This window comes from Pogona vitticeps, chromosome 2, assembly GCF_051106095.1.
Source record: "Pogona vitticeps strain Pit_001003342236 chromosome 2, PviZW2.1, whole genome shotgun sequence".
Lineage (NCBI taxonomy): Eukaryota > Metazoa > Chordata > Lepidosauria > Squamata > Agamidae > Pogona > Pogona vitticeps.
In genome coordinates, this window is record NC_135784.1 from 224,797,058 (window position 1) to 224,824,427 (window position 27,370).

At 41.7% G+C, this 27,370-nt stretch overlaps 1 protein-coding gene across 2 annotated transcripts in view; it reads right to left on the reverse strand.

Annotated features, from left to right (window-relative positions):
- Positions 1 to 2,945: 2,945 nt before the first annotated feature.
- LURAP1L (leucine rich adaptor protein 1 like) overlaps positions 2,946 to 27,370 on the reverse strand; it is a 38,025-nt gene continuing 13,600 nt past the window's right edge. For both annotated transcript variants that reach the window (XM_020782894.3, XM_078384983.1), the window contains exon 3: positions 2,946 to 3,681. In XM_020782894.3, the coding sequence (XP_020638553.3) occupies positions 3,304 to 3,681 (378 nt within the window). In that variant the 3' untranslated portion in view covers positions 2,946 to 3,303. The remainder of the gene's footprint in view (positions 3,682 to 27,370) is intronic.

The window sequence follows — 27,370 nt, forward strand, 5'->3', positions numbered from 1 at the left end:
TTGCCTTGATAAGGATTCGGATAAGGTTTGTTTTCATACTGCAAAACTCTGTATAATAGACCAGTGTCATTTCCCCTATATTGACCATTTACAACAGCCTCTCTTGACTGGTGAATCTAAGATTTATTACCTGGAGATCAGCATGAAAAAACAAAAGGAAAATAACAATCTTGAATGGTAGAATAACTGTCCTTGGAGGAAGGCCCCTGTTCAAATCCTAATCAGCCATCAGAGGTGAACTATTCACTTTCTTTGAATGTAAAAGGATTAAAGTCAGGTTACATTTTTTTACCTATGACGCACAGGCCATGCTGGCTGGCAATTCTGGGAGTTGTAGTCTAAAAAAGTAACTTTTCTAAGCTCTGTTTTAAATGCAAAAACTGTTGTCTCAGGCCCTGGCCCTTCCAGAAGTGGCTGGACATGGGAAATACTTTTGCCTAAAACTCTACGGAAGGGACGTGGTGGCGCTGCGGGCTAAACCACAGAAGCCTGTGCTGCAGGGTCAGAAGACCAAGCAGTGGTAAGATCGAATCCACGCGACGGAGTGAGTGCCCATCGCTTGTCCCAGCTCCTGCCAACCTAGCAGTTCGAAAGCATCTAAATGCGAATAGATTAATAGGGACCACCTCGGTGGGAAGGTAACAGCGTTCCGTGTCTAAGTCGCACTGGCCATGTGACCATGGAAGGTTGTCTTCGGACAAAATGCTGGCTCTATGGCTTGGAAACGGGGATGAGCACCACCCCCTACAGTTGAACACGACTGGACAAAAATTGTCAAGGGGAACCTTTACCTTTACCTTAAAACTCTACGGAGCTATTTCTGGTAAATGCAGGCAACGCAGAGCTAGATGGATCAGTCTTACAACTTAATATAAAAAATAAGACATTTCTGTATGTTCTTACTACAAAAGGTTTCTATGAGATAGCATGGAATGAAAATGACCTACTCCCTGCCTCAGGCTCAAAAGCTAGGATAAAAAATACAATATGCTAAAAAATAATACACGGAACCACTCCTATGGTAAGTTTATCTTCTTGTCAATCACAAACCTTGTGATAACCTTGTCAATCAGTAATAGAAACTTGCACGATCCCTCCATGAACATCAAAAGGTTTTGGGCTAAAGAACTTAAATGATGTGTTTTTTAGGTAAGTTTCCATCTTAGGGCTGCATCAACCTTGCACTATGCCACTTCAAAATTATATTTTAAAAATTAAATATTAAAATATTTTTAAAATGCTATCTAGACCAGACATGATGATTCTTAAAGGACAGAGGAACCAGCTGTTAAGAGTTGTGAGTTGTGCTGTAGGCTCCTGATGCTGGCTTTGTTGAATAAAAACTGTGTTAGCTATCTCAAGGCAGGCAAGCTCCTCCTCAGGAAAGACACAAGGTACAGTTGAGATGAAGAATTAAGTTCCCAGTACAGAGGAAAAACTGGGACCCAGAGTGCTGAACTGCCAATAGATCACACACCTTATAACTAGACTAAAACTTGTTCCATGAAGACGTACACTCTGTTAAATTGATTTTTAAAAGCCTGTATCAGTTATTGATTTAATTCAACAGTGTAGTCGCACCCTCAGCTGGTCTGTTTTCCCGCAACGGTGAGAGAATATAATTTTTACTGAAATAGTTGTAAATCATTAAAAAAATTGCAGCACTATATAGAAAGCAGCATATGCAGCTTTCATGTGCCTTGTTTTTGGTGATGTGGTTTTTCCCCCTCTTTTGGGGCAATGATTAATAGCCACCCAGTGGAAGTAGAAATAAGTGAGCCACGTGGTGGGAGCAGGGGCTAATGCCATTGTCTCAAAGTCCCTTTGTACTCACATTGCTCCTTCATATGAATAATGCCAGCAGAGAACCCAACACACTATGGTGAAATAATTTAAGTTTAAGGCTAAAAATTTATAACATCTCTGAGATGGACACGTTTATTGAAGACCAAGGAGCTGGCTTACAGAACTGAACCGTTTGTTGAAGAAATAGTAAATTCTCTATAGTAAATTTAGCAAAAGGCCTTTCAAGTTAGGATGACCTGAATGTCTGGTTTTAGCAGAGGTAAGGCTACATTTCTTAGAAGAAAAACAAATTAACTCACAATTGTAAGCTGTACACATTCCAAAGATTTTAAGATTTTAGCTTAAAGCATGTTGTTTAACCTGCTTTCAGAATACCAACAGAGAGATCTGTTTGCTGTTTTGTATTCACTGCCATTGCCTTGTGCTTCTGCTGCTTGCCTTTTACAGATTCATTTGCTGGCCCTGAGCTAGTTATCTGACCCAGCTCAGAAAGCCAACAGGAAATGTGAATTCTTCAATATTCCTCTAAGTCATAAACTGTCTCTGCACACTTGAGTATAAGGTTAACATACTCCAGTTTAAATATTAAAAACTCCAGGAAAATTTAGCTTGTTCATGGATATACTGGTTTTCTGTCGACACGTGATTATCTTTATATTTTATTAATAAGGTCATTATGAACAGTATCATGTGTTGTATAGCTTGGATGGGTACTGTATGTTTGTGTCCTAGTCTTTGAGCACAATACAATTTTGCTTATTTGTTATGTAAAAGTTTTTAATCCCATCTGATGAGTGACCTTCATTCTGAAGTCATTTGAGTTGTAACACATTTTTCTGAATGACTGCATTAGCTTCATGTGGATGGTTTCGTGGCCTTCCCTTCTAAGATAGCACTTAGGATTTTTTTAATTTGACAATTCCCAGATTAGTTATAAAATTGTTTATACTATTAATTATAATTCTTTCTCCTCTCAATTTCTCTTCCTTGTGCATTACGGGGTGAAGCTGCAAGCCTACAGGCAGTAATTGTTTACTTATTATTAATAAGCCATTCTGGGAAACTTTTTTTCCATTGAACACTGTGGTAAATATCCTCATTTTCCTGCCTGTCAAGAATATTTAACTGAGATCCACAGATAATGGCAAGTGTTTTATTGAATTCAATGAAAGTTCATTCCCACACTTCATGTTAAAGATAAAAGTTAATTTTCCTTGCCTTTTATTTTTGTAAAAAAAGTCATTCAGAGCAGTAGTATAAAAAGGAAGAAAGCAACTATAGCAATAAATTAAAACGACAAAAAGAAAGAAAACCATCCAGAAGAGGAAGAAAGATTTAGGAGTAACAACAGGAAGAAAAAGAGCGAGAGAGAGAAATAAAGCAGATTTAAAACTGGTTGTCTTTCATAAAGGTGCTTTTAAAGTACTCAAAACAAATAGCAGCATTGAAGAATCATAAATACAAGAGCACATGTGTCCCTGCTAGAGTTCAATTTTATTAACTAAAGCAGTAGTATTCGTCAGACTCAATCTTGGGGTGCTTATGTAAAGCCTGGGGGTCATCTATCAGAGAAGAGTCACTAAACTGGTCCACGTCTGAAGGTGTACGGTGGCCTGGGACATCGTCTGCCAAAGTGTCCAGGTAACTCCCCACAGATATTCCATCCAGTCCATCGCTATAGTCTTGCAAACTATTGCAGCTGCCTCGCAGAGAAGTCTCCTGGCTCTCCAGCAAACTGCAGAGGCTACCGCTCAAACTGCTGCCCCGGCTGGTGATGCCACCCTTTTCTTCAATTATCCATTTGATGGATTCAATGCTTTCATTGATGATGAGTAGCTGTCGCATTAGCTTGATATCAGTGGCTCGGAGCTCAACCTGCAGGCAGAGGAACAACAATCAGACAACGACATTCAAATCTAATTCCCCATCTATGTTTCTTTCTGCCTATTCTTCTTGTTTATTGAACCCCCTTACTGCTTCAAAAAACCCTGACAGTATTAATTTGTTCCACAAACACAATTACAAACGATCAATATATACAAGAGCGTCTGAGCACAGAGGCATGTTTTAAAAACGATTAAGAAGTACTCTTCTTATGACTCCTAAATACCCTGTTTCCCCAAAAATAAGACCTAACCTGAAAATAAACCCTAGAACAATTTCGTAATATAAGCCCTACTCCCAAAATAAGCCCTAGTTAAGTGAAACCCCACCCTTCACCATTGTGCAGCAACCAGAAGATGACACAATTGTAAAATAAAACATCCCCTGAAAATAAGCCCTAATATTTTTTTGGAGCAAAAATTAACATAAGACCCTGTCTTTTTTTCGGGGAAACACAGTAACTGAGGAAGGCAACTGTATCTATCTATCCATCCATCCATGCACAAACATGCACGTGCAATAATAAAGTGCTGCTTTAGCCAACTTGACAAGGGTTAACACAGTTGTCTCTGAAGTGCAATATTGACTGGCTATTGTTGTGTGTACATTGCGAAATCTGGACAGTAAAAAAACCTCTGACAGGAAGAAAATTGATACTTTTGAAATATGGTGCTGGAGAAGGGCTTTGTGGATACTCTGGAATGTCAAAAAGACAAACAAATGGGTCACAGAGCAAATCAACCTTGAACTATTTATTTCTGGAGGCAAAAAGGATGGAACTCAGGCTGTCCTACTTTGGGCACATCATGAGAAGCCAACACTATCTGGGAAGGATAATAAGCCTGGGAAAGGAGCCACACCCTTGAGTTTACAAGAACCTGAGCAGGAACCTTTGAGGACAGGACATTCTGGAGATGGTTCATTCACAGCATCCTCCTAAGTTGGAGGCAATTTGATGGCATGTAACAACAGTAACAATTGCTCGTTACTGGGCTGTAGCAATTCACCTTTAGATCTATCTAGTAGAACACTGCCTTCTGGAGAGAAACCTAGCAAGTAATTGCTTCAAGATACACATGGCAAAATGAGGGCAACAGTGACTCAATGCTGTGAGAACATATCCAGAATTTATGGCATGTCAGGGATGATGCAGAGCTGGATTTTCAGAATTGTACAGGGCCTGCCTAATTAGCTCTGTTTCTCTGGGAGGTTGTTTGTTACATTATTGTTAGCCTAAACAAAAGCAAAATTAGGCCAATGCTGAGAGTAAACATTACACACATTACCAGTCCTCTTGGTTCTTATTCAACAAAAGCTAAACACACTAGTAAGGTTATCAGGGTAACCACCAGAACAATGTACAAACCGTTAGCAAAATCCCCGCCAAACGTGGGGATGTGTATGAAATGACAGCCCACGAAGATCTGTGACAGCTGAGTAGGCTAGGAAGCATCAGCTCCAAATCTGCCTTCCCATTTCTAGACTTATTTATTTATTTAGGTTGCAAGCTCATCAGAACAGCCAGTTTGACAGAGGAGTGTGTACAATCCCAAACTCTGAATCTTACATATACGTACAGTTGCTCAGCAAGTCTGGCTGAATGCAGTGGGGCTGATTTCTGAATAGCTCGAATCTAATCTTTGGTCTTTCTCCGCTTCGTTGCCTCTCCTCCTCCTTTCATAGGGCCCGACACAGCCTAGGTTAGGTTTTCCCTCTTTGGCTCTTTCCTCCTCTACACCAGTGCTTCTTCTTCTAAACCATCTCCTTCCTCCATCACTTCTCTCCAATTCCACAGGCCCCAATGGCTTTCCCCAAGACAAGAGGGATCCCTGGGAGCCGTGGCACCTTCAGAGGCAGGGTAGATCAGCAATTTGTAAATCTGAGAAAACCCAAATTCACCATCAGCCTTTCAGCCTGCACATTTCACTACTGAATTTCAGTCAATGTGGTTCATCCCCTTGCACCTTTACTCTGCTTTTTCGCTGCCATTATGACTGACTTCAAATTTTTGTGTTTTCAACCCTACTGAGGGAGACACAGCTGAAGCTAATAAATCAGAAAAGATGTGGGCAAAGGGAGAATACTGAATTGTAGGTCATTTCTGTTACATCAACCTACATAGCCATATTGAAAATACCAGACATATTGCATGCTTTGTGTTCTTCAACAGTATTTCTTTTAAAGGCAAAACAACTAAGTTATTAAACCCCCAACACAATAAACAGTGGGTTGCCAGAACTGAGAATCACTGAGGAAGACAAAAGTCGAAACATGCCTGCTACTTTTAATTGGTATTTTCAATGTGACTACTTAGCTTTATGATACATCTCCTGTTTTATTGTGTATATTTAACATGCTATTTTCTTTGATGTAAATATATCTGTGTGGAATGCTAAATTAAATGTTACCTTTAATTTTCAGTACATTTATGTTATTTATCCCAGTCCATACCTCGCTCATATCAGTTTTATTGAGATTTATTTCCTGATCTTTCCCCCCTTTCTTTTCTTGTTACACATCTTTCAGCCCTGCCTCCTGTTTTTCTTCTGTCTTATTTCTGATGGTTCCTCCTTCCCTTGTATGGGCAAAGCTGTCCAGGAAAAGTCAGGAATAGATTCACAAAGATTACTGAAGTTTCACATATGGAGAATGATTCTGTCAATGACTGCTACTGATAAACTAGATAAAGAATTTCTTTGATTTTCCTCCCTATGTAATATTAAAGTATATATGAGAGCTAAGGTAATACGGCTGATACAGCATTGAACCTCCACTCAGCCATGGAAGCTCATTGGAAGGTGGCACTGGTAAAACCACTCCTGAAATATTTCACATACTTGGAAACCTTACTAGGGCCTCCATAAGCTGCAATCAACTTAACAGCACATAACACGTACATATACCAAAAATTATGGTTTATACAGTATGTAGACAGAAATAAAAAAAATCTGCTTGTTACTGATACAGAATGTGTAGAAATATGTTTTCTGGACAAACTGGGAAATTTGTCTGCAGTAATAAAACAATAAATTCAAAGTTCATTCTGAAAGGATCTTCCCAATACCAACAATTCTAGGCCACTATGTTCACTAGCAGGACAAAGTTCCAAATAGAGTAGTCTTAGAACGAGCTGGAATTTTTAGCATGCATACATTACTGAAACAGCGACGTCTACGTTGGCTTGGGCATTTTGTGAGAATGGCTGATGGTCAGATTCCAAAGGATCTCCTGTATGGAGAATTAGTTCAGGGAAATTGCCTCAGAGGGAGACCACTGCTGCGAAACAAGGACATCTGCAAGTGGGATCTGAAGGCCTTAGGAATGGACCTCAACAGATGGGAAACCCTGACATCTGAGCATTCAGCCTGGAGGCAGGTGTTGCATCATGGCCTCTCCCAATTTGAAGAGACCCTTGTCCGGCAGGCCGAGGCAAAGAGGAAGTCACAAAAGCAGCAAAACCAGGGAGCTGGACAGGGGACAGACTGGATTTGTCTTCAGTGTGGAAGGGACTGTTACTCTTGAATCGGCCTCCTGAGCTACACTAAACGCTGTTCCAAGTCCTCCATACATAACACGTTACCATAGTCTTTCGAGACTGAAGGATGCCTATGTTCACTAGCTCTTCAGCAAAGAGCACACCAGGTATGTACGTATGTGTGCATATGATGCTATTTTAGTAAATTTGAATCTAGGCACAATTTTCTAGAAATTAGAAGATGCCACATGCAAAACTACAGTGGTATCTACTAATTCCTTTAAATAATTTTACCAAAACGTGCATCTTTTTTGCATCTTTAAATAATTTTACCAAAGCTAACAAGGTGTGTGTGTGTCTTCCAGTCTCTCCGTAAGTAAAAAATCTACACTGGATGTGCACCCAGATGAATTTTAATGTGATTGTTATCAGATCTCACACTGTGATTAACCCTATACGGGAAAATGTCAGCTGTGATGGGCCCCCACAGACTCAAACTACTAAGGAGTGCTGTAAGTCTTATTGTGCCCTGAAGACTTTGTTCGAGTGTCATATATCTGACCTTGACACACATGTATCACATATAACAATTTTAGTGATTAAGTCTGAACTGGTAAACACTGTAGATATGGCACTAGACAAAACGGTTTTGGTCATCTAAGAATTTGTTTTTGAAAAAAATGTATAGCCTGCTTTTATAACACCTTTAATACCATTACTATATGGGAATATAACATTTGCATGACTTGTTCACAAGAAGGTGGTGGTGGAGGAGGAAAGAATTCCAAGGAAGCGAATTCTTTATCTTGTTTTGGCAAGCCCTCTCTGCTTTTTTTCATAGAATTCTTTCCATAGATTCCTTCAAAACTTCAAACCTGCCAAAATACCCTGAATTACACATCACATTCTTTTTAAGAATACTGCTTTGATGGTCTAGATCAGTGGTTTCTGTCCACTGGCCAAAAATAAGATTGATGCATCCTTTCTGTTCCTTCACAATTCCCACATCTCCACTCCTTCCTCCATTGATATTTCCTCTCACAGTTAATGACTGAACCAATGGTTCCCTCCCTCATTTTCCACAGCCCATCACTGACCTCTTCTCTTGCAAATCTTATTCCTGTTGGACCCTCATTTCACTTTACAGCTCTTCTCAGTCTTCCTACTCTCTCTCTCTCTCTGTGCAAGTTCTTCCCTTTCTTGTAATACTACATTTACAGTCCAGATCCAACCAGCCTCCACAACATAATGACTCCCAGGGTTTGGCACATAGCTGGGAATCGGGAGAACAGATGCTGCTGAAGATACAGTGGTGCCTCGAATAGTGAGCACTTCTATTAACGATGACACCGAATAGCGATTAGTTTTTCGGGGCTTTTTTTCTCTTTGAACAGCGATGTTTCCTATGGGCGATTTTTCATTAGCGATGGTTTAAACAGCCCCATGTTTGCTGGCAGGTGAGTAGGCGGGCGGGCGGGCAGGCTGGCTAGCCCCGTGGCCAAGCCACAGGCGAGCCCTTCCCACTCACCTCGTCCTCCCGCTGGACGCGGGCTGAATCACGCAGGCGGGATGGTGCTGGGTTGCCAAGCTGAGCCGCATCGCTGCGAGCAAGCACCTGCACTGGAGCCCTTCTCGCTGCTCCGCACCGCCCCGGTAGGTGCATCCGCAGAGGCTTCTTTCCTGCACGGGGTGTGCGGTGCGGGTTACGTGGAGGGGGTGCAGATGCCGCCCGGCGCCTGCTTGGGATTCCCCCGGAGGCGACCCAGTGGAACTCCTGGAACTCCTGGGGAAGTTGCTGGCAGGGCAGCCCGCGGGGAGGGGCAGGCGGGCAGGCACCCAGCCCGGGCGGAAAGCGGCGAGCTCAGCCCGCAGGAGAGCGGGAAGGAGGAGGCTGGGAGGTGCCTTGGCTGGGCGGGGGAAGGCTGCCTCTTCGGGCCGGATCCTGCTTTTTGGGAGCGATCCGCCATGACCCCCTTCCAAGAAACAGCTATTGCGGCTTCCCCGGCACCGCCAACTCCCCCCCTTCTCGGTTTCCCTCCTCTAGATAAAAAAACTCCCCCACTGAGATGCATTGAATAGGTTTCAATGCATTTCAATGGGGGAACCGCATTTTGAATAGCGATGTTTCCTATGGAGATTTTCCATTAGCGACGGCAATTCGTTCCAATTGGAACGGATTAGCCAGCTTTCAATGGGAAACTGCATTTCAAATAGCGATGAAATCCGATAGCGATGTTTTTTGCGGAATGCATTAACATCGCTATTCGAGGCACCACTGTACCTCTACAATCTTTCTTCTTCCAGTTTTCTTCAAGACATTGATATCTCATCAGATAAGAAGGATGGAAATCTTGGCTAGGAATTACGGGAGAGAATGTAGAAAACTTTCTCCACATTTTGAAAATTACCTTACCGAAGGCCAAAAATAAAATAAAATAAAAAGAAAATAAAAAAAGAAAAGGATTTCTTTTCAAAATCAGTCCCACTGTCCTTGCCCACATGTTTCCTTTTCATATGGGCACCCAAAATCTGCACCTAATACTTAGAATTCAGAAAAGCATCTTTCTGTAATATCACTAATATAATTTCTGATCTTTTTGTGTTTTTGTTAACTCTTTAGATCACTATAGCTCAGATCGTCCCAAGAAGAACGGAATGGCAAACCACCTGAGGACTTTAGAAAAACCTAAGAAGAGCTGCTATAAGTCAGAATCAGCCTGATGGCATGCAGTTATTGTTGTGGCTCAGCGGACTGGAGCACCTAGGTTTGGAGCCATAAGCTGGGAGCCTGAATCTCCACTGCACTTTAATGAGAGAGAGGCCAGTCAAGATCATGGGTGGCAGATGGGATTATATGCCCTGTCACTTGTGCAAGCCTTGGGAAAGCTGTGTGGCCCCGGGTGCCTCCCAAATCACTTCTGAGTACTTTATATCTGGAAAACCTTGGGAAATTCACCATAAGTCAGGACTGACTTCATGACACATCATCGTCATTTATTAATTGTTACATTTTAAGTTATTACCAGTTCAGCATAACAAATGCAAATCAGGTCATGGATCCTGAAACAGACTCAGCAATATTCCCAACTGTAACTCTAATTAGTGTATACTCCCATCATATAATTATGTTAGAAATACCATTCAATCTCTATTTATTTATTTATTTATTTATTTATTTATTTATTGACTGACTGACTGATTGATTGATTGATTGATTGATTGATTGATTGATTGATTTGATTTGATTTGATTTGATTTGTATCCCGTCCATCTGATCTAATAGACTACTCTGAGCGGCTTCCAATAAAAAGGAACATATACAATAAATAATAATAATAATATTACAAATAGACAGACATATATAAGAATATAGGAAATAATAAATAAAGAAGAAAATTAGGTATTGACAGGAGGGAAGGCCTGGACATACAACCATGTTTTTACTTGGCTCTTAAAAGTACCCAGCGTAGGGGCCACCCGAATCGCCGGAGGAAGGTTATTCCAGAGGCGAGGAGCCACTGCCGAGAAGGCCCTATTTCGTGTTCGTTCATTCCGGGCCTCCCTTGGCATTAGGCTCCTCAGCCTCACCTCCTGGCTTGAGCAGGTGATCCGGACAGATCTAGGTGGGAGCAGGCGTTCCGCCAAGTATCGAGGTCCTAAACCGTTTAGGGCTTTATATGGAAGCATTAACACTTTGAAGTCGATGCGGAAACGGATGGGCAGCCAGTGCAGCATGGCCAGAGTAGGAGAGATACGTTGGTGTTTTCTCACTCCCGTGAGGAGTCTGGCCGCCGCATTCTGCACCACCTGGAGTTTCCTTTGCCCATGTTGCTTAAACAACAATATGACAAAAAGTGAAATACAGTAGGACTACCTTATCTATGGGATCAGTATCTGCTGATTCACTTATATGCAGTCTGCAAATATTAAATTAAATATTAAAAATACTTAAAATAAAAAATGCAGAAAAAAACTACATGTTTTACCAGGACTGGTCACAAGAGCGAGGCAGAGAGACTGTGCTATGAAAAATACATAGCATGGTCTTTGGCTGCTTAAGGCCTCTCCTTCTACAAGCTTTCTCCCGGAAGTGGCAGTGAAGGCTCCTCCTGCCTGCTGGTTTACCTGGAGGTTTTTTTTAAAAAAAGTGATCTAGGTGGGAAGCAAGACAGGAGGTGTCTCCAGCCAGCCTGCCTTGTACTGAGGCCTGAGCATGCCAGTAAACAGCTCAGCATTTGGCTCAGCACCAAAGCAGTAGCAGCAGCCTCCATGCTCTGCCCTCGCTTCAGGTAACTGTCAGGTTTGCGTATATTGGAGGACTGGGGGGGGGCAGGGAGTGTATCTGGTTTGGGTTGGGAAATGTTTGCTGTAATTCACATTTTTCAGCATCGGGGGTGTATGGAACCAATTCTCCATGGATACACAGGTCATACTGTAATAATAAACATCATAATATTAATAATGAAGAAACACCCCAACCTTAAGGGCTGTCACTATAACCTTAGTACCTTTTCTCCCACGTGTTAATGGTGGCTGTTGTACAAGGCAAGTGGTTTCCTCAAACATTAAATCAAGCAGCAATAATGACAACACTGGTCATTGAGCTACTGAGGCAACTGGCATTGCAATAATCCTTCTCCTTAGAAGCCAGTCTCACTGAAATTCGAAAAACTGAAATTCTTCTTGTTTCACCTTGTTCTAAAACCAGTGGTCTCGAAACTTTTGAAGGTGAGGGCCACGTCGTATATTTTTGAGGGCTGAAGGAACATGTGTGTGTGCAGCCGCCCGCCTGCACACACCCCGCCCGGACATCCGCCTGCACACACTAACACAACCCCCCCGCACGCATGCACGCATGCACGCACGCGCGCGCGCGCGCACACACACACACACACACACACACATTCTGTTCTCTAGATATACCACTCTGGGTTTCTGAACATTTGCCAAGCATTTACCCCATACCTAACAACAGAAGGATGAAATCTATTCCCTGCAAGATCAAGTGGATCCCAACTCCCAGCAGCCATGGGCAGCTCGGTAAATAGTATGGGTGCAGAAATTTGCAATCTAATAATACCTGGAAGGCAAGAGATCCCCTGGCCCTTTATTAATGCCTGGCTTCACAATGATACATACAAGAAGCCCCCCTTTTAATGAAAGCTGAGTTCTTTGGAAATTGAGGGAGAGACCACTATAGTACTACTACTAATAATGTAGTACTATTGTATTTGTCATGGTTCTGTGGTGTTGCCCATGCAATCACTTTGCTTACTGCATACTCCTAGTGCAGAAAATAACTCTGATCATGTTCAGTGCAAATGTTACTCGGTGGCAGACAGTTTTACACCCTCACTGCACCTTGGCAATTTCAAGCATATAGGAATTTTGAGTGCAAACACAGAAGTTCTTGGCCTACTGATGTATTCACTTCTAGTAGCCTACGAACAGATTGCTTTACTAAGCTAGAGTAGTCCCATTTAAATTACTGGAACTTCCAAAGGAGCTGACTCATCAAATCTCCACTGATTCAGCAGGCCTAATGCAATTTACTGTACTAAGCAACAGGATTTCAGCTAATATAACATAATGTAATAATACTTTTATATCTGCAAACACTTCGAAAAACACCATTATCCCTGGAATAATCTAGGATCCACCAGGCCAATAGATCCTTTAAAGCAAATAATAATAATATTCAAATCTAATGTATATGTAACATAATGACATGTACCTTAAAATATGCTGTGTTTAATTTATGCTGGTCTCACAACAGCTCAGCTCTAAAACAGGTTCTCAAGGCAGCAGAATAGAATATAATTACATTCATTTGTCATGATTTCCAGCACAGTACGATGGCAAGCTTACTTATGCATCTTGAATACTTGGCCACAACATCAAAGAATCAGCTGCATTTGTGAGATCTGCCAACATAGGCTGATCACTAAAACTTCTGTACCACCCATAAAATGTAGAATCAATGATGTTTTAAAAACAAGTTGATTTAAATAATGATTCAATCCAAGATTTAAATTAAAGATGATTTAAATATTTAAATTCTAAAAAAATCCCGTTTTTAAAATTTAAATCGTGATTTAAATCAAATCCACTCTGGGCATCTGGAATTGAGAAGAAAGATTTATGGATCTTGTGCCTTTTTGGGGCCTTGAGCCCCAGCATTGTTGGAGGCTCCTTGTTTACTGCAGCAAAGTGATAGGTTAACGTAGAGAAGGTGTATGGCTGAATGCTACTGGATAAGGCTCATTTACGCGCATGATAAAAAGGCAGGAAGCGGAGATCTCACTCGGCAAGTCTTTCTGAGGGAATGGAAAGGTGATGGAGGCTGCTTTTCAACCTGACAAGCCATAGGCCTAGGATGGGTGAGAGAATTCTCCCTCAAGAAAAGGCACCAATTCAGCATTTTGCCTGCAGCTGAAAGCTGGCTTTGTTTGCATAGTTGCATAGGCTGATTCCATGAAATGTGAACTCCTAAACATACCTCAGGAGGACGTATAATGTAGTTGTAAATAAAATAAAATGCAAACTTGGCTTGCACTTCCTAGTATTGCTATACTGGGTACCAAGTTTCTTCTGTAGAAGTCACTCCCCACAAAGATGAACCTTTTAACATCACAGTCATACATGTGTCAACTCAAAAGTAAGAGCCACTGAGTTCTGTAAGAGCTACCATCAGCAGCAGCATACAGGGCCTAGCATGTTTACAGCATAGTACAAAGAAGAGGAAATTTACATTTGAATGTTACTACTACCATATCTGAAACATGTAACACTATTAAGTCCGAATGGTTTTGCTAGGAGAGTTAGCCGTATATAGAAGTGTAATGTTTTTTCCACTCCAAGGGTTATCATGAAGTTCATCATTTAGTTTCCAATTGTAATGTTTTCATTTTCCCCCTCTTATTCTATATGAAAAATATTTCCAGTCACACCCATACATAATTCTAATTTTATTTTATACCTAGGCTAAGAATGTTTTGCACAATTATAACTTTGATTTTCAAAACTTTAAAAACAATTCCCCCTCAAAAACAAAACAAAAAACAAACAAACCTCAAGCCCTTTGTATTGTAGGAACTCTCATTATTCAATTCCCCTCCCCCATTACTGTCTACGATTTTCTGCAGTTCTGTTCAATTCTTTTGCTTGTTATGGATTGTTAAAATTGTGATAAATGAAAAATGAATCAGAAGACTGCTGAACTCTGTATTAGCTATACATGTATTCACATCTTACACAACATTTTCACCAACACCTAAAGCTGTGTACTTATCTATATAGATATAGTAGATATATACAGTAGATATGTGGGTATCTACTATATATATCCACATATCTACTGTATATATCTACTGTATATATCTAAATCCATATCACCTCTTCCGAATCATGGATCTTAGTGTGAATCACTGAAGGCTGGACTCCCATGGCTGCATATTCACAAGAAAGTCATATGAAACATTCATTAAAGACTTGTTTTAGATAACCCAAAACAGGAGGCAATAGAGAAACCAATTTATGGTTGAACCTGTTCATAGTATAGGTTTCAGTAGAGGTGAGTGCAAAAGTTTACTTAGAGGTAGAAATGAAGCTCCGTTATTTGGTCCTGAGATGCTACTAAATATTGTAATGATTCAATTCTTCATACAAACCCCTGGTTTAGGAATGTGAAATATTGTGATTTTGTATCCTTGATTCAAAATGCCAGCAAATAGCCTGATATTGCTGCATAATATCCTGCCAGCGCTGCCAGCAGGAAGAAGGACACTGTGCTTTATATAGCAAAGGGCAACCTGAATGCTGATAACATCAATGACAGTAGTCAAGAGGATACCCCCTTGTGCTCACTACCATTCACAAAGTGACACCATGCAAGGGAAAATCCCAGAACCCAATTTCTTTTTTCATTAGTTCATCACTTCTTACTCATACACAAAGCAATTCTCATGGGTGTTGTTGTTGTTTTTTGACAAGTGTGAATGGTAATGAGCATATCTCACACAGTGATAATAATAATGTATAAGTCGTTTATTATTTTACAGATAAGAAGAATGGATTGACATATAGCTTCTCCAATAGATACAACCCCTAATGGCTTAAACAACATGTAAATGGCAGTAATGTAACAAATTAAACATCATTTACAGTAGTGAATTATTTCATTTTTTTCATTTTCTAACATTTTGAGCTCTCCTTCTGCCAAGAGTTTTGTGTCCAGCTGGAACCTCAGTAAGAATTTACTAGGCTGTAGTCAATGGAGGCTTTAATCCAGATGGATGCTGTTCTGGTGTTTTTTTTTCCTTGTTGATGCATTTTAATCACTTGCCATTTAAGCACTTGACTTTAATCTTTTGCCATTTTTAATCAAGTTGTTTCATGTTTTAATTAACCTAGTATGGTTGTATTATTAGCCACCCTGTGTCCTCTTAAAGGTGCAGTACCAATTAAATGAAATGAAATAAATGAATATGTAAATATAGAAAGGGTGTATCCTTAAAACTCAAGGGTTAGTTTCAGATTTAGACATGTGCAACAGCAACCAGAAGACGCAAATTTCACCAGTCCTCTCCTGCCTAAAGCAAACCCTCCAGTCCTCCAAATACACTATGGCAGAATTTGGAAATTAGCTGCCCTCTACAAAAGGAAAAACACCTACATTTCTCTTTCAAAACTATGTTGCTGATGTGCAATTTGTTCCAAATAATAGGTTCAGTGCTAGCTGTGAAGGGGAGAGGTTCCTGCTCACAAGTAGGCTTTGCATGTGAGAAAGAACTCCAGAATAACCAAATGTGGGTTATGATGGGAGACCTGCAACATACAGTACAGAGGGCCAGCAGTTGATTCTCTTTTGTTTGGAAGGAGATTTAAAGAGTGGCCATTCATTCTTCTCGGTTGCCATTTGCTCAGTGGATATGACACAGTTTGGAGGGCTATCCATCCTCACTTTTTGTAAAAGATGGCAGAAATATCTATGAAATAGTTCTGACATCAGTAAAAAGAGAACACAGGCATCTTATCCTGCTGGGGATTCATATGTTTCTCACTACAAAGCACAGGCCACTTCGCAGTAGAAATGCTTGATGAATTCTGTTCTTTGCCAACAGTGGAAGTTCATGGGTACTCTGACTGAAAGGGCAGAGGGTGGATTTGCCAGAAGTGATGCCAACTACTTCAAGGTTGCCGACCAAACCTTTTCCTCTACAGATCTAAGTGCATGTCTTTTGGCCAGGAGAAGATTTAAAGATTAGGTGTCTCATCTGCCCATATTGCAGAATCACCCCTGTCTGTGAATTCCTATATGAACTAGCCAAATCTATACATCCTGGATTGATGCCCAAACTGGAAAACAAATTTTAAAATGTTCAAATTATGAGACCAAATACATTGAGAAACATATTTAATGGCTAAAATCCAGAAACAAGTCACATCTAGAGTAAGCTTATTTTAAGCAGTTGGAACATATGGAGAAGTTCACTGCTCCTACTCTAGTTGTGACTTACTACTGGATTTCAACACACGCACATTAGAGGTTGGGAGGTTTGATTCTCCACTGTGCCTTCTGTGAGTAGAGCCAGCCTGTGGGCAAGTTGCAGGATACCAGGGTGCTTTCCAGAAGAAGTGAGTAGTACACAATTTTTGAGTACTCTGTACCTAGAAAAGCCTGAAAAAGGGATTGGAACTGATTCCCCCATGGATCCTTTGTTCCTACTCTCTCTCTCTCTCTCTCTCTCTCTGTGTGTGTGTGTGTGCAGACGTGTGCACACATGCATACACATTTTGTGTGTCATAAGTGACATGGACTGTCAGTCCTTAACTGAAAGTTACCTAAGGAAAGCACAACCTGAGATGATAGCACAGAACTAACCATCAACCAGTTTTAACAATTAAGCCTACAAGACTCATCAAAATTACATCCCAGCGCTCTAAACTGTCGGACTTCCCATAAACAATCACTGCCATGAGCTACTCGCTGAATTGAAGCTATTTATTAATTTCATAACAGCAATAAAATTTTCTGGAACATCTTACTGAGAGAAAAAGAAGAGTTGTTCTTCCACTTAAAGACTGGTTTGTTAAGCAGTGGGACACAGCAATTATAACGAAGCTGGCTTATTATGTGCAAACCAAAGACAACTGAATATTTGAAATGGAACTGAAATATTTGAAACACGGGTGACGGCACTTGCACTGGGTGTGCAAAACTGAAAAGCATAGGAAAAAATTATGCACTTACTATCCCAAGCACGCCACTCTATTAGAAAAACAGGACATTTCTACAGGTCTGTATAGTTGCTCCCAGTTCCAATAAGTCAACTGCACAGGGGGAGCAGTTGTATATTCTTGTCTCTGGCAAAATTAGCCAGTCACAACTCTGGTTTGAAAATGGATTTATTGAAAGTCATATTTCTCTTTCTCCCCTTTGCATGTCTATAGGAGTCTCGTGGTACAGTGGTTAAACAGCAGTACTGCAGCCAAGCCTCTGCTCACAATCTGAGTTCGATCTGGATAGGCTCAGGTATCCAGCTCATGGTTGATTCAACCTTCCATTCTTTTGAGGTGGGTAAAATGACTACCAAGCTTGTGTGGGGCAGGGAGAAGCAATGTGTAGGCTGAATAACTGTTAATTGTAGACCACCCAGAGTGTGCTTTAAGGGCTACGGGATGGTATGTAACGAGCATGCTTTGCTGTGTTCTCTGTGCTTCATGCTCCTTTCTCACCAGGTGCTTCTCTGCCCATGTCTATGTACATCTCTAGCTATTACTTCCTTGTCCTCTTTGTCCTCTTTACTGCCATTTCTGTATTTTTTTAACTCTTTCTTTTCCTCTGCTGGCCATCCCTCTCTCTTTTTGCCATTCTCCCCTGAGCTCCTTTAGCTCTCCTGCTCCTTGCTCTGAATGGCTCCAGCACGGAAGCTTTTCACTTGTTGTTCACGCGGTGGAAAATGATAGCAGGATGGAAAAAAACGACTGATTTTTAGACCCAGGGTGAAGAAGAGCAAAGCCTATGCAGGGACACCGGCATTCTCTCAGACATACCTTTGCTCTTCATGAGCTTGGGAGGTCTGACATGTCCCCATTAAAAAAAAAATGCCATGGAAACACAGTGTGGGGAGCTGCTCATTTAGGAAGACAGGAGACCAAATTATCTCTAGATGTTGCTGAACTGCAAACCCCACAATTCCTCACTACAGTGGTGCCTTGCTTGATGAGGATAATTTGTTCCATTGAAATTGCTGTTAAGCGAAATCCTCATCAAGTGAAACGAAAAAGCCCATTGAAATGCATTGAAACCGGTTCAGTGTGTTCCAATGGGCTAAATACCTCAGCATCCAGCGAAGATCCTCCATAGGGGGTACCTGTAAAGCGAGGAATCCATCTTAAAACACAGCGGGGAGCTATTTTGCACAGTAGGCGGCCATTTTAGAGCTGCCGATCAGCTGTTTAAAAATAGTCGTAAAGCGAAAAATTGGTTCCTGAAGCAGGGAACCGATCATCATCAAGCAAAACTTCCCTATCTAAACATCGTTTTGCGATCACAAAACTTCATCGTCAAGCAGTTTTGTCATTTAACAAGGTAGTTGTTAAGCGAGGCACCACTGTATTGGCTATGTTGGCTAGGGCTGATGGGAGGTATCATATAGAAGACAATATGCTGCCCACCCCATCCCACCTCACCTTAAAATATTATCAAGCCTACTGATTTAAGAGCTACATACCGTGTTTGCCCGAAAATAAGACAGGGTTTTATATTAATTTTTGCTCCAAAAATGCATTAGGGCTTATTTTCAGGGGATGTTTTATTTTTCCACGTACAACAATCTACATTTATTCAAATACAGTCATGCCATCATCTTCTGGTTGCTGCACAATGGTAGAGGACGGGGTTTCACTTAACAGGGGCTTATTTGGGGGGTAGGGCTTATATTGCGAGCATCCTGAAAAATCATACTAAGACTTATTTTCAGGAAAATAGGGTATAAGGCCCATGCTGTGGACTAATACAGTGGTTCCCAACCTTAGGTCCCCAGATATTCTGGGACTAGAACTCCCAGAAGCCTTTGCAATTAGCTGTGCTGGCCAGGATATTGGGAGTTGTGGTGCAAGAACATCTGGGGACTCAAGATTCAGAACCACTGGACTAAGGCATTCTAAAAGTCACTGAAATCTGTACAAAAGAGTAGATACAGATGAAAATCAGTATAAGGGGTGGGTGGGGGAGAGGCTAATTCATTGTTTCTGCCTCTGTCCCTGAAGGAGCTGGGCTGAATATAGGTTTTTGTTTTTTTAAGCAGGTGCCTAGCATATGGAAGATCCCCAGCACACAACAAAAATGACTCAAATACAAAATGTTTCCTTTCCCCTTTTGTCTCCTTGGGACACAGGCATGCTGGAATCAGGCGGACTGGAAATCTTCAAGGCTGTCCCAAATAATTGCAGTTGTTTAAATAAGAAAAAGACCACGGTGGGGGCAGCTGGTCTGCACTTTACGTGAGGCGCATCACATGGAAGCGAAATCCATGCTCAGAAAATCCCCGATACAAAGTTAATGATGTTGCCAGACACAATAACACAAGTGTAAACACCGAGGTCAATGCCCAGCAACAAGGAACGGGAGGGTTTTGTGTCAGAAAATTTCAGAACAGATGGTCCATGATGGAGTCATGATGAGGCACTCTAGACATCTGTCTTCACAACAGTTACAGCAAACTATGGCTGTGAAATATAAACATGCAGGGAACTGCTTTTAAATCCACCCTGCATACATACATGTTCCTTTCAATGCAACCTCTCTCACTCTTCTCTGATTGTTGGCTCTCTGGAACTGAAGCAGTTGCAGTGTACTACATACGACATAAGTGGTGTGAATGGAACGGCACTTGTGTGTGCCTGAATAGGGATAGGCAAATGAGGACTGTGAAGCACTGATCCCTCTTTAAACTAATTGGTTTAGAGCCTTACACTGTGGTCTTGTGATCAAGAAGTCTCCGGTCACAAGAAATGGCAGAATTTAAAAATAGATGTTTCTATATACACACCTACCTCAACTGGAGTACAAGGAGTACAGGAGTGGTGTTTGTGTGTGTGTGTGGGGGGGACTAGGTTTGCCTCTGGTACACAGGGATGTTGTGAGTCAAATCAGAACTTGGAAAAATTACTTTTTAGAACTGCAAACTCCCAGAATCATCCAGCCGGGGGTATTCTTCACCTTCCTCTATAATCTGTGCCTGCATCTAAAACAACTTAAGCTCCTAGATTCATCCTACTGGATGGTGCTTCTGAAACCCATCAACATATAGGGACCCAAGTTCGGGAATCATCAGTTTAGATCATAGGTTCCCAAACATTTTTGCCCTGTAGACCACTTGCCAACTTATTTGTTTTCCGTAGATCCCCTATGCAATCATAACAACTACAAAATATGTATAAAATTTTGTACTTACTTTGAGCATGATTTTGATTCACTTGACTTTTACCTATTTTCTATCTATATTTTTGAATGTATTTTAAGCCACTTTTCTTCTCAAAACTCAGAAAGCAACTGAACGTCTCTAACACTCCTATTTATCGATTATGAATCAAACAAGTCCGTGCAAAGCTTTGATACAAGTCTAAACAAGTATGTACGCGCACTATATGTGTGCCCGTATAGCTCAGTAATGAGAAATGACAAAATGTTGTTGATCCCATTTACAACAACACCAACATTTACCATAAAATTGTACCAATAATTTTACAAACTTACACATGAATATAGCACACCACAATGCAGATAGTACACAGTACCTAATTAAATAATATTATGAAATATTATGTACACAGAATCTGTGTTTGGTGTTATTACAGATCGCCTAAGTACAGTGGTGCCTCGCTTAACGAGTGCACCGTATAGCGATGTTTCCGTATAGCGATCCCTTTTTCGGGATCGCTATACGGAAACATACCCGATCTTCGCAATGGGGAAAACCCGCATTGCGAAGATCGGGTATTGCGGCGGCCATTTTGGAGCCGCAGAACAGCTGATCGGCGGTTCCAAAATGGCCGCCGGAAGCCCGGAAATGGCTGCCAGCAGCCGTTTTCGCGCCCTGCCCTCGCTTAGCGAAGGCGCGAAAATGGCTGCCGGCACCTGGAATCCTCGCTGAACGGGTAAGTAACGAAGGTATTGGAACGCATTAAACGAAGTTTAATGCGTTCCAATACCTTTCCCCTACCCGTTTAGCGATGATTCCGTATAGCGAGGGTTAATCCGGAACGGATTAACCTCGCTATACGGGGCACCACTGTATTTATTATGATCTGCCTAATGGGATCTGCTCACCTAGACCCCCATTTACATCTCGTGCATCCTGAATTTTTTTCTCTCTGATGTGCACCCCCTGCAAGTCGAAATCGACCCCTGGGGGTCCCTACAGACCACTTTGGAAACCTATGGTTTAGATCCTTAGATGAATCAAACAGCCTGCTGGCCACTTCCAAATGATCCATGGTTGGGACATTTCTTATGATTGGAGGTTGGCACTGCCTCTCTTTCAGCCATTGGGGGTGCATTCTGTTCTTCTCACCACAGAAATCCAGAGGTAAATGATGTGGCAATGTGGGGCAGAAGGGTATCAGTGCCCTTGAGACAAGACAGCTGAGCATCTCATCAGGTTCCATGGCAGAAAATGTGGACTGGAAGTGAGATGGCACATAAACAAGGAAGGAAGGGGCTTTGGAAACAAGGCTTTGCTTCAGAGTAGGAGGATCTTAAAACAATGGATCACTGAGGCAGAAAGGGACTCATGCTGCAGGTACTTTCTTTTCTAGAGTGCAGGGAGAAGGAGAAAGGCATCTGCATGGCAGTTTTGAAGGTGGCCGTATGGATTTAGATGATGGCTGCATAGCAACACCAGTATAGGCGGCCTGGGGGGCAAAATGGCCTCAGATTAAAAGGCCAGCTGAATCTACTCTCTTCATTAAAAAAATTAATGAACAGCAATTATTATTATTATTTAAACAAAGAACATCCATATGCTATCAAAACAGATCGCTATATACTATTATCCATGTATTACTTTCTGTCAAACAGGTTTTCTATTCTAAACAACAGCTAATGGAGATTTAAAAGGGTACAAAAAAAGAAAAAATTATTCATATATTTTGCAGTAATGTTTCTATCACAGCTAAGCCAAATCACTTTTTTTAAAAAAGTCTGCAGAATCTCTTTGCCAGCATGGAGTGTTCTGGCAGTTGTAATCTAAAACAGTAACTCTTCCAACCTCTTATTTCTATTTAACATTTGTGGCTGCTATCAAAGATCCTCCCCATCTTTGACACTGGTGTATAAAGAGTATCAGGAGCAGGTCACTAATCAGACTGGGGAGGGGGGGAAATCACTCTGAAACAGTGGGGGACAGCATATCTCCCCCCCCACCTCAGTCCATGAGCCACCCACAAAGTTATATGGTATGTAGAGGAACTGTTGGCTTTATACCACTGGAAGAAATTATTGTGGGTTAGTTTTGACAACTCAATCCCTTCTTCATTATAATAAAGATGTGCAGCATGTGGCTGGCAGATTGAAGCAATTTTTTTGATTTTCACTAAGTCCCAACAAGGAGAATAATGTTTTCAAAGCTGCCCAATCTCTGCTCTGGATGTAGGACTGTTTTATTTTTACCATGCAAAAGAATGGAATAATATAAAAGTATTCTGTTTGGGGCTATACCAAATTATGATCCTGCCTATAATTTATAACCATTATTGAATGCCCTGGTACAGCTCCCACTGGCTTTCCACAAAACAGAACCTTCTGGGTTAGGGCACCTTGACTGTGAAACTGCCTCTGTGACATTTTGTCCTTATGGGAAAGAAACCAATAATGACAAGAAGCACATTTTAAAAACAGCTATAAAAAACACAAGCAAAAACAAAAAGACAACTGCGGTCATATATCCTACCCAGCGTGATTTAAGGCAGGAGTTCCCAACCTCTGGTCTGCGGCCTGGTGCCGGTCCGTGGCCTTGGCAGGACTGGACCGTGAAGACAGATCCCCCCCCCTGCACGCACTCCTCCCACACATGCCCCCGCACGCATGGCCCATCCCCCTACCCCACCCATCCGTGCATGTGAGCTCACCCTGCCCCCCGTGAGCGTGCCCTGCCCCCGTGAGAATGGGGGGTGACCCCCTGTGCACAGATGCCACCCCCCAACAGGTCTGAAGTTCAGAAAAGATTGGGGACCACTGATTTAAGGGATTCATTTATTTATCAAAACAAGTTCTTCACTTGCTTCTAAGGTTTCCTCCAAAGGTTTTTTTTTTACTTATTTCTTGTATTCCACCCAGAAGACTATGGGGAAGCACAGAAATCTGTCAATCAGTCCCAGCTTGCATGGATTGAAGTTCTAGCTTTTCAAAGACTCCTAGGTTTTTATTATATCTGTCTTACAGTAAAAAATGTCTTGTTTCAAAGGCCTAAAACAGAGACTGTGACAGGAAGCTTTCCTTCTCATACTTCCTGTCATGCTTCTAAGCTGAGATACCTGGAATTAGATGTGGGATGTTCCCTCTCTCATGCAAAAGATTTACAGTGGTGCCTCGCTTTAAGATCTCTCCATTTAACGACGAAACTGCATTACGACGAACTTTTTGCGATCGCTTTATGATGTTTCCTATGAGGGAATTTCGCTTTGCGATTATCAGTTCCCTGCTTCGGGAACCGATTCTTCGCAAAATGATGATTTCCGGACAGCTGATTGGTGGTTTCAAAATGGCTGCCGGGTAAACAAAATGCCCCCCCGCTGTTTTCTGGGACGGATTCCTCGCTGCACAGGCACCGAAAATGGCCGCCCTATGGAGGATCTTCGCTGGATGGTGAGTTTCCAGCCCATTGGAATGCATTAAACGGGTTTTAATGCTTTTCTATGGGCTTTTCAATTTCGCTTTTGGTTCTACAGCGATTTCGCTGGAACACATTAACGTCGTAATGCGAGGTACCACTGTATTTTACAACTGAGCTATAAACGTCTGCTCCCAAGGAGGGCTGTGCCACCCCTTCCCTTGTGTCATGGGGTTGCTGAATCTATCATTTGTTCTGGCTAATTTTTGTCCTTACTAGTTAAATTAAAAGAAACCTGTCTATTGCCACAGCCAATCTATTAACTGTAGGCCAACCTTCTCTGTACTTCACTGGCCTGCTTTATAAACAGGAGGCATGAAGTCCATCAGCTGGGTGTGAAAGCTCTATCAGCTAGGCAGCATCTGCCAGAGCTTGCACGCTTGTGTCTGTAGTCTTTGGGAACGCAGGGTCACCACAGTGCCACAGTGAGGCAGCAGAGTCGGGCTTTCTGGAAGAAAACTACCATATCCTGAAGAAATTTCAGAAGGCCAACCCTATTACGAACCCACTTAGGAAAAAAAATCAATTGTGTGCATGTGTTAGCCTGAGAGAGAGGTTTGTTTTGCGACTAGACAGGTGTCTGGTGCTTCCCAGTCCCACCTCTGCCAGCAGGCACTCACTCAGAGGCAGGGCAAGGAGGAGCAGGGCAGGGACACTGGGGGTGCTGCCTCTGAACTGGCACCCACCAGAGGAGGTGAGGTTGGGAAGCACCAAACACTTGATCGGCTGCTAAACAAATGGGCACAAACCTTTCAACCAGCGGTTCGTATCCATCTCTATTCATGTACAGTACATGAATACACTTTATATCATGTTTTCCCCTAAAATAAGACAGGGTCTTACATTATTTTTTGCTCCAAAAAACGTATTAGAGCTTATTTTCAGGGGATGTTTTATTTTTTTCATATACAACAATTTATATTTATTCAAATACAATCATGTCATCTTATTCTGGTTGCTGCGCAGTGGTGGAGGACGGGGTTTTACTTAACTGGGGCTTATTTTTGGGGGTAGGGCTTATATTACGAGCATCCTGAAAAATCATACTACGGCTTATTTTCAGGTTAGGTCTTATTTTCGGGGAAACTGTGTATTAAGGCCAATGCAAGGCTCTAAATACAGCTGAAGGAAATTTGTGTTTACATTTTGATTTAATATATTTTGGTTCTGAAGGGACAAGCAAACCATTTTGCAGAATGATTTGGATGCAAGATTACTTTATTTATTTATTACTGCTGCTTTATAATTTCCTCAAGTATTTTAATGAACACTCTGCAACATTGCTCTTGCAAAACAAACAAGCAAGATATGCAGGGCTTTTGAAGTACAAAATGTTTTACTATTCCTTGTGGCAGCAATTAAGACTTGGGAAGTAATGAGATATATATCTTAAGTACTCTTACTAATACTGCTTTGGGAAAGGAGCACTGTTGAGTAATAAGCAGCCTATTTATATAATCTGTTTTCTTGGGACAGATGTGTAGGAACAAATTATATTTTGACTGGGCAAAGATGGGAGATAAGAACTGCTGAAAAGCCAACATGTAAACTTAAGTAGTTGGTGTCATTTAATTATATTCAATATTAATAAATACCATTTAACATTGTAATGTCTATTTTCTTTCCAGGGTAATCTGTTGCAGTGTGTTGGCACCCATTAGTCATACAGAACTACATAATAGGGATGGGAAGAACTGCCACTTTTGCTGTTTAGGAGTAAAAATGAGGAGCTTCTTTAAAAAAGGGGGGGCAATCCTAATTCAGCACAAATGTGGCCTGAATATATATAGGAATTCTAACCCTGACTTCTAAGGATTATGCATTTAAAACCATAGGTCTGAATTAGCAAGTCTATATATTTAACTTCCTTGCACTGTCATGAGTTCTTTCCATCTAAAATATGAAGAAATGTTCAGAATTTGGCAAATTGTTGCAAAAGATGATTTGGAATACCAGACCAAGAATACTGCTAGCCGAAACCTTATAACCAGATCTTGGGAAAGTGATTTTTGGGGAATATAACTTGCAGAATCCTCCAGCCAACTTTTCCACAATGTGGTTATATTTTCTTACTTGAAGTTTCAGGAACGAACCTGAACGACCTTAAAAAGGTCAAGCTACTTATGGCTACAATAAGGCTGAGGTATTTTTCAGACTTATAGCAAACCCTTCTAGGGTTTTCCAACCACTCAGAAGTGGTTTACCATTCCCTTCTTCTGGGGGCATCCTAGGACTGGGCAGCTGGCCCAAAGCCACACAAGCTGGCTCTTTTCCCTGGAGGCCCAGTGGGGAATCAAACTCCCAAATACTGGCTCCACAGTCAGATACCTCAACCACTGAGCTATCTAGCCAGCTGAGCCGGAGGCAGCTACCTCTAAACTTTGGGTGGACAACCGGGCTAGGACTTTTCCAGCCAGCAGAAGGGGATAAGTGGTAAACTGTGCTCACCACTGCTTCAGTTTTGCCACGGAAGGAGGAGGAGAAAACAAACTGGTGGGTGGTTCTGGAGCTGAAGTCAACCTAGGGACTGCTGGGGGGGGGGCACAGTGCTGTGCTGATCCGCCAATGTAACAGGTGATTTCAAACTCTTGAGGATTCACTTCAGTGTCTGTAGACAGATTTGTGAGTGCCATTGGAGGTTGTTGTTCCAGGCGTGCTAAGTCCAGATCATAAATAGATGTTGTATCTGGTCTGTAAAGGTCAGCTAACCATTGTACCCATCTGACTGAAACTGCTTTTGAGCCAGATGCTGAGGAAAATAAACCAACAACCCAGATTTAAAAAAACAGCCGGAAGATAGCTTACCCAGGGAGTAAAGGATGAGAAAAGAGCACCTGTAGAGGGGAAGAAACTCTCCTGGGGCGGGAGGGGGGTAAGTGTTAAAGAGTATAGAAATATACTTGATGTGAATACGTAGCTTCTCATGCTTTAGCAGATAAACCACATAAATGTGATCTAATTGAGAGATTTTTAAAGTTTAGTTACTATTATCTTGTAATATTTTAAATCAGGTGTCTCAAACTTGCGGCCTGCGGGCGAACTGCGGCCTGCTAGTTTGTGGCCTTCGCCTTAATATGAAAGTTTAATGTTACTGCAGCCCGCGAGCTTGGTATGTATGGCACTTGACAGTGTTGTGTATCATGGTGAGGTATATGGTTCTCGGGGGTGGGACATCGGCCGGGTTTGATGCAAGCAAAGATAAATTTCTCAACGAGTGAAAGTTACAGCAGCGTTGCCATGGAGTGTTTTGTTCCGTGCCTGGCTGGCTGCCTCATTTCTTTTGGGCACACGTGGACACTCGTCCCAGCGT